The 13,397-nt window shown below is 53.9% G+C and overlaps 1 protein-coding gene across 2 annotated transcripts in view; it reads right to left on the reverse strand.

Moving 5' to 3' along the window:
* Positions 1-13,397, reverse strand: part of VRK3 (VRK serine/threonine kinase 3) — a 99,764-nt gene that overhangs the window by 56,238 nt on the left and 30,129 nt on the right. Inside the window, exon 6 of one of the 2 annotated variants that reach the window (XM_075325973.1) lies at positions 9,123-9,269. In XM_075325973.1, the coding sequence (XP_075182088.1) occupies positions 9,123-9,269 (147 nt within the window). Of the gene's footprint in view, positions 1-9,122; positions 9,273-13,397 lie in introns of both variants that reach the window. The other variant, XM_075325972.1, reaches the window with a different exon arrangement.

Here is a 13,397-nt window from a genome sequence, read left to right on the forward strand (position 1 = left end):
CAAACAACGCAACACACATACAACACCGCTCTCACCCCCCGCCACACCCAGAACATGTACAGCGCCCTACACAAACACTTGGTAACTACACACAACAACATCTATCTATCTATATATCTATATATATATATATAACAAAAATCATACATGAACTACACAATACGTAAATTCTAGAATACCCGATGCGTAGAATCGGGCCACCTTCTAGTATATATATATAAATTGCCTTATTCTGTCTGTCTGTCTTGCTCCAAAATTGTGTCCTTACGGTGACACAAAGCTGATTGGCCGCTGGGCTCGCCATGGCCCCGCCCCCCCGCACGGATTGGCCGCTCGCCCAGGCAACTCGCCCACGCCCCGGCCCCCTCACGCAATGCACGCTCGCTCTGGCCCCGCCCCCCGCACGCATTCCCCGAACCGACCAACACGGAGCCACGACTCCCAGGTGAATACTGTACCCCTGGGAGCCCACATCAGCGTACGCCGCCAACCGAGCCAACACATACCCTCGCATTGCTGGGGCTGCCGCCGTATGCTGGTGTGGGCTCCCGTGCGAGCGGGGGACGGGATACGCTGGTAACCATGGTAGCATAGTTACCAGCGCATCAAGGTCCTGCAGCGGCGGAACATACACGCACGCACACACATAACAGCACACACACACACACACACACATCAGATCACACTCACTCTCACACACACCTAACACACACATCACATCGCATCCACACACTCACAACATCCTGGGATATCGCTTGCTTCTCGGCGGCGATACTGTGCAGTGAACTTCCAGGACCTGCTGGAGGATCACATGGCCAGGAGCATGTGGTATCTCCGGATTTTGTGAGTGTGAGCGCGTATGTGCAATATCGTCAATGTGTGTGTGTGTGTGAGTGTATGCGATCGGGTGTGTGTGAGTGTGTGTGTATGCGATCGGATCTGTGTCGGCAGAGGAGCACGGCGTGCTGGAGGAGGCTGGGAGGTGAGAGGCTGATCCTGGGGAAGGCTGGGAGGGGGAGGCTGAGAGAAGAGAGGCTGATGCTGGTGCAGCATGGGGGATGGACCACGTTTGGGAGTGCGCAGCATGGGGGATGGACCACGTTTGGGAGTGCGCAGCATGGGTGATGGACCACGTTTGGGAGTGCGCAGCATGGGGGATGGACCACGTTTGGGAGTGCGCAGCATGGCGGATGGACCACGTTTGGGAGTGCGCAGCATGGCGGATGGACCACGTTTGGGAGTGCGCAGCATGGCGGATGGACCACGTTTGGGAGTGCGCAGCATGGCGGATGGACCACGTTTGGTAGTGCGCAGCATGGCGGATGGAGCACGTTTGGGAGTGCGCAGCATGGCGGATGGAGCACGTTTGGGAGTGCGCAGCATGGCGGATGGAGCACGTTTGGGAGTGCGCAGCATGGCGGATGGAGCACGTTTGGGAGTGCGCAGCATGGCGGATGGAGCACGTTTGGGAGTGCGCAGCATGGCGGATGGAGCACGTTTGGGAGTCCGCAGCATGGCGGATGGAGCACGTTTGGGAGTCCGCAGCATGGCGGATGGAGCACGTTTGGGAGTGCACAGCATGGCGGATGGAGCACGTTTGGGAGTGCGCAGCATGGCGGATGGAGCACGTTTGGGAGTGCGCAGCATGGCGGATGGAGCACGATGGGGAGTGCGCAGTATGGCGGATGGAGCACGTTGGGGAGTGCACAGCATGGCGGATGGAGCACGTTTGGGAGTGCGCAGCATGGCGGATGGACCACTTTTGGGAGTGCGCAGCATGGCGGATGGAGCACGTTTGGGAGTGCGCAGCATGGCGGATGGAGCACGATGGGGAGTGCGCAGCATGGCGGATGGAGCACGATGGGGGGTGCGCAGCATGGAAGATGGAGCACGATGGGAGGTGCACACCTCCCCCCAACACACACACACACGCACACTGGGAACCACAAACACCGCCCTACACAGACACCCACACACACAGACAACGCTGCACACACACAACACCCAACACACAAACACCGCGGCATACATAAATATACGCACATACCGCACAACACACACACATTGCACAAAACATGCCTCCCCCAAAACACACCACACCCACACAAACCACGCAACACACACACACAACGCTACAGACACACAGCGCTCCACAAACAACGCAACACACATACAACACCGCTCTCACCCCCCGCCACACCGGATGAGCTTCAAGAGGTAGTCACCGGAAATGGTTTTCTCTTCACAGGTGTGCCCTGTCAGGTTTAATAAGTGGGATTTCTTGCCTTATAAATGGGGTTGGGGCCATCAGTTGTGTTGTGCAGAATTCTGGTGGATACACGGCTGATAGTCCTACTGAATAGACTGTTAGAATTTGTATTATGGCAAGAAAAAAGCAGCTAAGAAAAAGGAGTGGCCATCATTACTTAAACTAGGTCAGTCAGTCCGAAAAATTGGGAAAACTTTGAAAGTGTCCCCAAGTGCAGAGACAAAAACCATCAAACGCTACAAAGAAACTGGCTCACATGAGGACCGCCCCAGGAAAGGAAGACCAAGAGTCACCTCTGCTGCGGAGGATAAGTTTATCCGAGTCACCAGCCTCAGAAATCGCAGGTTAACAGCAGCTCAGTTTACAGACCAGGTCAATGCCACACAGAGTTCTAGCAGCAGACATCTCTGGAACAACTGTTAAGAGGAGACTTTGTGCAGCAGCCTTCATGGTAAAATAGCTGCTAGGAAACCACTGCTAAGGACAGGCAACAAGCAGAAGAGACTTGTTTGGGCTAAAGAACACAAGGAATGGACATTAGACCAGTGGAAATCTGTGCTTTGGTCTGATGAGTCCAAATTTGAGATCTTTGGATCCAACCACCGTGTCTTTGTGTGACGCAGAAATGATGAACGGATGGACTCTACATGGCTGGTTCCCACCGTGAAGCATGGAGGAGGAGGTGTTACGGTGTGGGGGTGCTTTGCTGGTGACATGGTTGGGGATTTATTCAAAATTGAAGGCATACTGAACCAGCATGGCTACCACAGCATCTTGCAGCGGCGTGCTATTCCATTCGGTTTGTGTTTAGTTGGACAATCATTTATTTTTCAACAGGACAATGACCCCAACCATACCACTAGGCTGTGTAAGGGCTATTTGACCAAGAAGGAGAGTGATGGGGTGCTACGCCAGATGACCTAGCCTCCACAGTCACCAGACCTGAACCCAATCGAGATGGTTTGGGGTGAGCTGGACTGCAGAGTGAAGGCAAAAGGGCCAACAAGTGCTAAGCATCTCTGGGAACTCCTTCAAGACTGTTGGAAGACCATTTCCGGTGACTACCTCTTGAAGCTCATCAAGAGAATGCCAAGAGTGTGCAAAGCAGTAATCAAAGCAAAAGGTGGCGACTTTGAAGAACCTAGAATATAAGACATTTTCACACTTTTTTGTTAAGTATTTCATTCCACATGTGTTAATTCATAGATTTGATGTCTTCAATGTGAATCTACAATTTTCAGAGTCCTGAAAATAAAGAAAACTCTTTGAATGAGAAGGTATATTATATATATATATATATTATATATAATATATATATATATATATATATATATATATATATATATATATATATATGTGTCTCAATGTTAAAAGGGATTAAGTGCAGAGATTATCCTACAACGGAAAGAAGGGAATTTTGTTTACTTACCGTAAATTCCTTTTCTTCTAGCTCCTATTGGGAGACCCAGACAATTGTATAGCTTCTGCCTCCGGAGGCCACACAAAGTATTACACTTTAAAAAGTGTAACCCCTCCCCTCTGCCTATACACCCTCCCGTGGACCACGGGCTCCTCAGTTTTGGTGCAAAAGCAGGAAGGAGGAAACTTATAAATTGGTCTAGGGTAAATTCAATCCGAAGGATGTTCGGAGAACTGAAGACCATAACCCAAAAGAACAGCCAGCCCAAAGGGCACAGGGGTGCGTGCTGGGTCTCCCAATAGGAGCTAGAAGAAAAGGAATTTACGGTAAATAAACAAAATTCCCTTCTTTGTCGCTCCATTGGGAGACCCAGACAATTGGGACGTCCAAGAGCAGTCCCTGGGTGGGTAAAAGAATACCTCAATAAGAAGAGCCGAAAACGGCCCCCTGTTACAGGTGGACAACCGCCGTCTGAAGGACTCGCCTACCTAGACTGGCGTCTGCCGAAGCATAGGTATGCACTTGACAGTGCTTTGTGAAAGTGTGCAGACTAGACCACGTAGCTGCCTGACACACCTGCTGAAAAGTTGCCCGGTGCCGCAATGCCCAGGACGCACCTACAGCTCTGGTAGAATGGCCTTTCAGCCCTGAAGGGAGCGGAAGCTCCGAAGAACGGTAGGCCTCGAGAATCGGTTCCTTGATCCACCGAGCCAAGGTCGACTTGGAGGCCTGAGAGTCCATACGCTGGCCAGCGACAAGGACAAAAAGCGCATCTGAACGGCGTAGGGGCGCCGTGCGAGACACGTAGAACCGGAGTGCTCTCAGTAGATCGAAAGAGTGCACAACCTTTTCACCCTGGTGAATTGGATTAGGGCAACAGGAAGGCAAGGAGATATCCCGATTTAGATGAAAAGGAGATACCACCTTAGAGAGAAATTCCGGGACAGGACGAAGAACCAGCTTATCCTGGTGGAAAACCCGGAAGGGAGCCTTGCATGACAGCGCCGCAAGCTCAGACATTCTCTGAAGAGAAGTGACTGTCACCAGGACGGCCACCTTCTGAGAAAGACGGGAGAGAGAGACCTCCCGCAGCAGCTCAAAAGGCGGCTTGAAGCGTCGTCAGGACTCTGCCAAGATCCCAGGGTTCCAACGGACGTTTGTAAGGTGGACCCATGTGGCAGCCCCCTGCAGGAACGTGCGGACCTGCGGAAGCCTGGCTAGACGCTTTTGAAAGAAAAACACGGAGAGCGTGGAGACTTGGCCCTAGAGAGAGAGCCGAGGGACAAACCCTTGTCCATTCCAAATTGTAGGAATGAAAGGAATGTGGGAAAGGCAAACGGCCATGGAGGAAAGCCGTTATCAGCGCACCAGGATAGAAAGACTTGCCAAGACCTGTAATAGATCTTGGCGGACGTTGGCTTCCTGGCTTGTCTCGTGGTGGCAATGACATCCTGAGATAACCCTGAAGACTCTAGGAGTCAGGGGCCAATGGCCACCTAGTCAAGTTGAGGGCCACAGAACTCAGATGGAAAAAACGGGCCTTGTGACAGCAAGTCTGGGCGGTCTGGAAGTGCCCACGGTTGACCCACCGTGAGATGCCACAGATCCGGATACCATGACCGTCTCGGCCAGTCTGGAGCGACGAGAATGGTACGACGGCAGTCGGACCTGATCCTGCGTAGTACCCTGGGCAGCATCGTCAGAGGGGGAAACACATAAGGCAGTCGAAACTGCAACCAATCCTGGACTAAAGCGTCCGCTGCCAGAGGTCTGTGATCCTGAGACCGTGCCATGAAGGCCGGGACCTTGAGAGATCGACGTCCTGCGTTCCTCAGCGGCCCTGACGACTGAAAAAAATCTGCTTCCCAGTTTTCTACGCCCGGGATGTGAACTGCGGAGATGGTGGAGCCTGTGGTTTCCACCCACTGCAGAATCCGCCGGACTTCCTGGAAGGCTTGACGACTGCGAGTGCCGCCTTGGTTCGCGAACGGCACTGCCTCCATAGCTGCAACCATCTTCCCCAGGAAGTGCCTGAGGCGCCTTAAGGGGTGTGACTGACTCCGAAGAAGTGATTGCACCCCCGCCTACAGAGAAAGCTGTTTGTCCCTGGAGAGTCGCCAGAGCGACGGCAAGGCTTTGTTGACACGCCGCCTGAGAAGGGGCCCAGAGGTTCTGAAGGAACGAGCCACAGGACGAGAACTGAACTCGATCCTGTAACCATGAGACAGAATGTCTCTCACCCATCGGTCTTGAACTTGTGGCCACCAGTCGCCGCCAAAGTGGAAGAGCCTGCCACCGAACGAGGATGCGGCTAGGAGAGGCCGAGAGTCATGAGGAGGCCGTTTTGGAGGCAGTGCCCCCTGCGGCCTTTTGGGGTCGTGACGTGGGCCGCCACGCATATGAGTTCCTCTGGCCTTTCTCCGGCCTGTTGGACGAAGAAGAATGTGGCTTGGCGGAGGGACGAAAGGACCGAAACCTCGATTGGATTTTGCTGAGGTCTCTTAGGTTTGGACTGGGGTAAGGAGGAGTCCTTTCCCTTGGATTCCTAATAATATCATCCAATCGTTCGCCAAATAAACGGTCGCCAGAAAAAGGCAAACCAGTTAAGAACCTTTTTGAAGCAGAGTCTGGTTCCCATTCGCGCAGCCACATGGCCCTGCGAACTGCCACGGAGTTAGCATATGCTACAGCCGTGCGGCTAGTGGAGTCCAGGACGGCGTTCATGGCGCAGGACGAAAAGGCTGATGCCCGAGAGTCAAAGACGGAACATGCGGAGCAAAATTCCATGTGACAGCATTAAACTCCTTCAGACAAGCCTAGATTGCTTGGAGAGCCCACACGGCTGCAAAGGCTGGGGCGAAAGACGTGCCCGTGGCCTCATAGATGGACTTCACCAAGAGCTCTATCTGTCTGTCAGTGGCATCCTTCAGTGATGGGCCATTTGCAACAGACACAACAGACCTAGTAGCCAATTTGGAGACTGGAGGATCCATCTTGGGAGAATGAGCCCAACTCTTAACGACTTCAGATGGAAAGGGGTAACACGTGTCAGTGTGACGTTTAACCCAGCGCTTGTCCGGGACCGCTCCGGGTTTTTGGACAGCATCCCTGAAGTTAGAGTGATCAAAAAACGTATTGCGCGTACGTTTGGGGAACCGAAACTGGTGTTTCTCCTGCTGAGAAGCCGACTCCTCTACAGGAGGAGGCGGGGGAGAGAGATCCAACACCTGGTTGATGGACGAGATAAGATCATTTACTAAAGGCGTCCCCCTTAGGAGTATCAAGGATAAGGGTGAAGTCAGGGCCAGAGCCCTGAGATCCCCCGTCCGCCTCGTCTTCCTGAGAGTCCTCAAGCTGGGATCCCTAGCAGCGTGAGGAAGTCGGGGAAGAGTCCCAGCGAGACCGCTTAGCCGGTCTTGGACTGCGGTCCGGGCAGGAGTCCTCCGCCTGAGACCTAGGGCTCAACCTGGGAGCGCGCTGCGGCGCTAACCAAGCGAGGCCTGGATGAGACAAGCTACAGGGTCAGGGCCTGTGAAAGGTCCGGTCTGGACTGCAATGCCTCAAGGAGCTAAGAAGACCATTTGATCATATGAAAAAGACTGAGGGCCAACACCTGTGACTGTCCCTGCAGCCTGCTCAGGGGGAGCAGGGGGGTCTACATGAGCCGAGGGGCCCGCCAGTGCCCGAGGCTCCGGCTGAGCAAGCGAGGCAAGAGTCGAGCATTGCTCACAGTGAGGGTAGGTGGATCCCGCAGGTAACATAGCCCCACAAAAGGTACACACCGTGAGAAAAACCTGTGCCTGTTGTCTCCTAGGAGAGTGACCACTGAAGGTAAATGTGAAAAGAAAAGGGGATACAGTCTGTCCGAACAGAAATATATATAATATATACATATGTATCCGGCACCCTAGGGGGACCAGTACCGGGTGCTGTGTTCACCCTGAGCTCCCCTGCGAAGCACCCACCGGCAGAATGCCAGAAAAATGGCCGCCGGAGTTCTCAGGGGAGGAGTGGGGCCGAGGGCGGCGCCAGCAAAGAGCGGGAGCCTGGGTTCCCCACAGTGGTCAGTGAGGGGGGAGGAAGACATGCAGGATGTTCCAGCCCTCACATCCGACGTCATGTCGGTAATCCCGCCCTTACCCCTGACAGGCAGGCCCGAGGGCGGGATTTTCGCGACTAGGCCGCGGTGAAGCCGGGGACTAAATTTGAGGCCGCGCCCGACCAGCAGGCCCGGTCGGCGCGGAAGTCCACCTGCCTCCTCAGTTTTACAACTACCGCGGCTTCCGGGAAGAAGGTGCGCTCCCTGTACAGTCCCCAATGGGAACACAGAGTACCTTTAAGTAGCAGGGCCCGGTCCCTGGGGTTGAAAAGGCTCCGGTCCGGCAGGTTCCACCAGGGGCTGCGGATGGAGCACGGTCCCAGCAGATGGATGACCGCTCAGGTCCCACTTCTCCCAGCCGCATAAGGGATGGTGAAGGAGACGGCCTGTGGCTCCAGCTTCCGTACAGGCAATGGGTACCGTCTGGGGTCCCCACAGAGGTCAGTGAGGGGGGAGGAAAACATGCAGGATGCTCCAGCCGTCACATCCGACCTCATGTCGGTAATCCCGTCCTTACCCCTGACAGGCAGGCCCAGGGGCGGGATTTTCGCGACTAGGCCGCGGTGAAGCCGGGGACTAAATTTGAGTCCGCGCCCGACAAGCAGGCCCGGTCGGCGCGGAAGTCCATGTGCCTCCCCAGCTTTACGACTACCGCGGCTTCCGGGAAGAAGGTGCGCTTCCTGTACAGTCCCCAATGGGGACACAGAGTATCTTTAAGTAGCAGGGCCCGGTCCCTGGGGTTCAAAAGGCTCCGGTCCGGCAGGTTCCACCAGGGGCTGCGGATGGAGCACGGTCCCAGTAAATGGATGACCGCTCAGGATCCCACTTCTCCCAGAGCCGCATAAGGGATGGTGAAGGAGACGGCATGTGGCTCCAGCCGTTGTACCCGCAATGGGTACCTCAACCTTAACAACACCGCCGACATAGTGGGGTGAGAAGGGAGCATGCCGGGGACCCCTCTTTTCTTCCAACCGACAACTAAGTTATGAGAATGCATGAGTGGATGTGTGCCTCCTTCCACACAAAGCATAAAACTGAGGAGCCCGTGGTCCACGGGATTGTGTATAGGCAGAGGGGAGGGGTTACACTTTTTAAAGTGTAATACTTTGTGTGGCCTCCGGAGGCAGAAGCTATACAATTGTCTGGGTCTCCCAATGGAGCGACAAAGAAAACATAGGTATGTAAAGTGTTCTGATGCTGCAGTTACGGAGAATGGATTATTGTACTGATAAGGGGGACTTGTAGCTCGGGCCCTGTTCACATCATGTACACTTCTGATGTGAATGTCACTGTATAAATAAGTGGAAAATGTTATAAACATACTAAAAAGTCACCTTCATAATACAAGCCGTTCTTCTCCTGTGACAAGAGCTTAGCGAGCACCCACTTAGTGTTGTTATTATCGGTCACAACATCGTTTTCTGGCAGCGGCTGCACTTGCACGTTCTTCGCTTTCTTACTCCTGGGGCTCGGGCTCCTTTCTGCTAAAGGAGAGAGAATAACGTAAAAATAGTGTTAAATTAGACATGTATAAAACAGGAAAAAATAATCTATTTACAATTTAGGCATACAGAGGAGATCGCACTCAATGACGTGTTAAAAGAAGGGAATTTTGTTTACTTACCGTAAATTCCTTTTCTTCTAGCTCCTATTGGGAGACCCAGACAATTGGGTGTATAGCTTCTGCCTCCGGAGGCCACACAAAGTATTACACTTTAAAAAGTGTAACCCCTCCCCTCTGCCTATACACCCTCCCGTGGATCACGGGCTCCTCAGTTTTGGTGCAAAAGCAGGAAGGAGAAGACTTATGAATTGGTATAGGGTAAATTCAATCCAAAGGATGTTCGGAGAACTGAACCATGAACCAAAAGAACAATTCAACATGAACAACATGTGTACACAAAAGAACAACCAGCCCGAAGGGAACAGGGGCGGGTGCTGGGTCTCCCAATAGGAGCTAGAAGAAAAGGAATTTACGGTAAGTAAACAAAATTCTCTTCTTCTTTGTCGCTCTATTGGGAGACCCAGACAATTGGGACGTCCAAAAGCAGTCCCTGGGTGGGTAAAAGAATACCTCAATAACAAGAGCCGAAACGGCCCTCCTCTTACAGGTGGGCAACCGCCGCCTGAAGGACTCGCCTACCTAGACTGGCGTCTGCCGAAGCATAGGTATGCACTTGATAGTGTTTCGTGAAAGTGTGCAGACTAGACCACGTCGCTGCCTGACACACCTGCTGAGCCGTAGCCCGGTGCCGCAATGCCCAGGACGCACCCACGGCTCTGGTAGAATGGGCTTTCAGCCCTGAAGGAAGCGGAAGCCCAGAAGAACGGTAGGCTTCGAGAATTGGTTCCTTGATCCACCGAGCCAAGGTTGACTTGGAAGCCTGCGAACCCTTACGCTGGCCAGCGACAAGGACAAAGAGCGCATCTGAACGACGCAGGGGCGCCGTGCGAGACACGTAGATCCGGAGTGCTCTCACCAGATCCAAAGAGTGCAAATCCTTTTCACATTGGTGAATTGGATTAGGGCAAAATGAAGGTAAGGAGATATCCTGATTGAGATGAAAAGTAGACACCACCTTAGGGAGAAATTCCGGAACCGGACGCAGAACCACCTTATCCTGGTGAAACACCAGGAAGGGGGCTTTGCATGATAGCGCTGCAAGCTCAGACACTCTCCGGAGTGATGTAATTGCCACTAGAAAGGCCACCTTTTGCGAAAGACGTGATAAAGAGACATCCCGCAGCGGCTCGAAAGGTGGTTTCTGAAGAGCCGTTCGCACCCTGTTAAGATCCCAGGGTTCCAGCGGACGCTTATAAGGTGGGACTATGTGGCAAACTCCCTGCAGGAACGTGCGGACCTGCGGAAGCCTGGCTAGACGCTTTTGAAAAAATACGGAGAGCGCCGATACTTGGCCCTTGAGAGAGCCGAGTGACAAACCCTTGTCCATTCCGGATTGGAGGAATGAAAGAAAAGTGGGTAAGGCAAACGGCCATGGAGAGAAACCGTTATCAGAGCACCAGGATAAGAAGATTTGCCAAGACCTGTAATAGATCTTGGCGGACGTTGGCTTCCTGGCCTGTCTCATGGTGGCAATGACATCCTGAGATAACCCTGAAGACGCTAGGAGCCAGGACTCAATGGCCACACAGTCAGGTTGAGGGCCACAGAATTCAGATGGAAAAATGGCCCTTGTGACAGCAAGTCTGGGCGGTCTGGAAGCGCCCACGGCTGACCCACCGTGAGATGCCACAGATCCGGGTACCACGACCGCCTCGGCCAGTCTGGAGCGATGAGAATGGCGCGACGGCAGTCGGAACTGATCTTGCGTAACACTCTGGGCAGCATCGCCAGAGGAGGAAACACATAAGGCAGTCGGAACTGCGACCAGTCCTGAACTAACGCGTCCGCCGCCAGAGCTCTGTGATCCTGAGACCGTGCCATGAATGCCGGGACTTTGTTGTTGTGCCGTGACGCCATGAGATCGACGTCCGGCGTTCCCCAGCGGCGACAGATCTCTCGAAACATCTGGGTGCAGAGACCATTCCCCTGCATCCATGCCCTGACGACTGAGAAAATCTGCTTCTCAGTTTTCTACGCCCGGGATGTGAACTGCGGAGATGGTGGAGGCTGTGGCTTCCACCCACTGCAGAATCCGCCGGACTTCCTGGAAGGCTTGACGACTGCGAGTGCCGCCTTGGTGGTTGATGTATGCGACGGCAGTGGCGTTGTCCGACTGGATACGGATCTGCCTGCCCTCCAGCCACCGCTGAAAAGCCAATAGGGCTAGATACACTGCCCTCATTTCCAGAACATTGATCTGAAGGGAAGACTCTATCGGAGTCCAGGTTCCCTGAGCCCTGTGGTGGAGAAAAACCGCTCCCCACCCTGACAGGCTCGCGTCCGTGGTGACCACAGCCCAGGTTGGGGGTAGGAAGGATTTTCCCTGCGAGAGAGAATTGGGAAGGAGCCACCACTGAAGTGACGTCTTGGTTGCAAGGGAAATAGAGACGTTCCTGTCGAGGGAAGCCGACCTCCTGTCCCATTTGCGGAGAATGTCCCATTGGAGCTGCCGTAGATGGAATTGCGCGAACGGCACTGCCTCCATCGCTGCCACCATCTTCCCCAGGAAGTGCATGAGGCGCCTTAAGGGGTGTGACTGACTCCGAAGAAGTCATTGCACCCCTGCCTGCAGAGAAAGCTGTTTGTCTCGCGGTAGCTTGACTACCGCTGACTGTGTATGAAACTCCATCCCGAGGTAAGTCAGTGATTGGGTCGGTGTCAAGTTGGATTTTGGGAAGTTGATGATCCACCCGAACTGCTGGAGAGTCGTCAGAGCGACTGTAAGGCTGTGTTGACACGCCACCCGAGAAGGGGCCCTGACTAGGAGATCGTCTAGGTAGGGAATCACCGAGTGGCCCTGAGAGTGTAGGACCGCCACGACGGATGCCATGACTTTGGTGAAAACCCGTGGGGCTTAAGAACCTCTTGGAGGCCGAGTCTGCCTTCCATTCGCGCAGCCACATGGCCCTGCGGACTGCCACAGAGTTAGCGGATGCCACAGCTGTACAGCTAGCCGAGTCTAGGACTGCGTTCATGGCGTAGGAAGAAAAAGCTGACGCTTGAGAAGTCAAAGACGCAACTTGCGGAGCAGAATTACGTGTGACAGCATTAATCTCAGTCAGACAAGCCGAGATAGCTTGGAGTGCCCACACGGCTGCAAAGGCCGGGGCAAAAGACGCGCCCGTGGCCTCATAGATGGACTTCACCAGGAGCTCTATCTGCCTGTCAGTGGCATCCTTTAGCGATGAGCCATCTGCCACCGATACCACAGATCTAGCCGCCAATCTAGAGACTGGAGGATCCACCTTGGGACATTGAGCCCACCCCTTAACGACTTTAGCGGGAAAGGGGTAACGCGTGTCAGTGAGGCGCTTAGTAAAGCGCTTGTCCGGAACCGCTCTGGGCTTCTGGACAGCGTCTCTAAGGTTAGAGTGATCGAAGAACGCACTACGTGTACGTTCGAGATAAGATCATTCACTAATGCGTCCCCCTCAGGCGTATCAAGGTTAAGGGCGACGTCAGGGTCAGAACCCTGAGCTGCGACGTCCGCCTCGTCCTCCAGAGAGTCCTCAAGCTGGTAACCCGAGCAGCGTGAGGAAGTCGGGGAAGATTCCCAGCGAGCCCGCTTGGCCTGTCTAGGACTGTGGTCCTGGCAGGAGTCCTCCGCGTGGGACCTAGGGCCCAACCTGGGAGCGCGCTGCGGCTCGGACCGAGAGGGGCCTGGAGGTGACGATCCAACAGGGGCCGAGGCCTGTGTAAGGACCGGTCTGGACTGCAAAGCTTCTAGCAGCTTGGCAGACCATTTGTCCATAGACTGAGCCATGGATTGTGAAAGTGACTCAGAGTTTCCGGCTGAGCAAGTGAAACAGGGGTCGAGCATTGCTCACAGTGAGGGTAGGTGGAACCCGCAGGTAACATAGCCCCACAAGAGGTACAGGCCGCAAAAAACCCCTGTGCCTTAACAGCTTTGCTCCTTGTGGACGACATGCTGTTGTCTCCTAGGAGAATGATCACTGAGGGTATATGGGCAAAAACAGGGTATACA

Source organism: Anomaloglossus baeobatrachus, chromosome 10 (assembly GCF_048569485.1).
Source record: "Anomaloglossus baeobatrachus isolate aAnoBae1 chromosome 10, aAnoBae1.hap1, whole genome shotgun sequence".
NCBI classification, from domain to species: Eukaryota; Metazoa; Chordata; class Amphibia; order Anura; family Aromobatidae; genus Anomaloglossus; species Anomaloglossus baeobatrachus.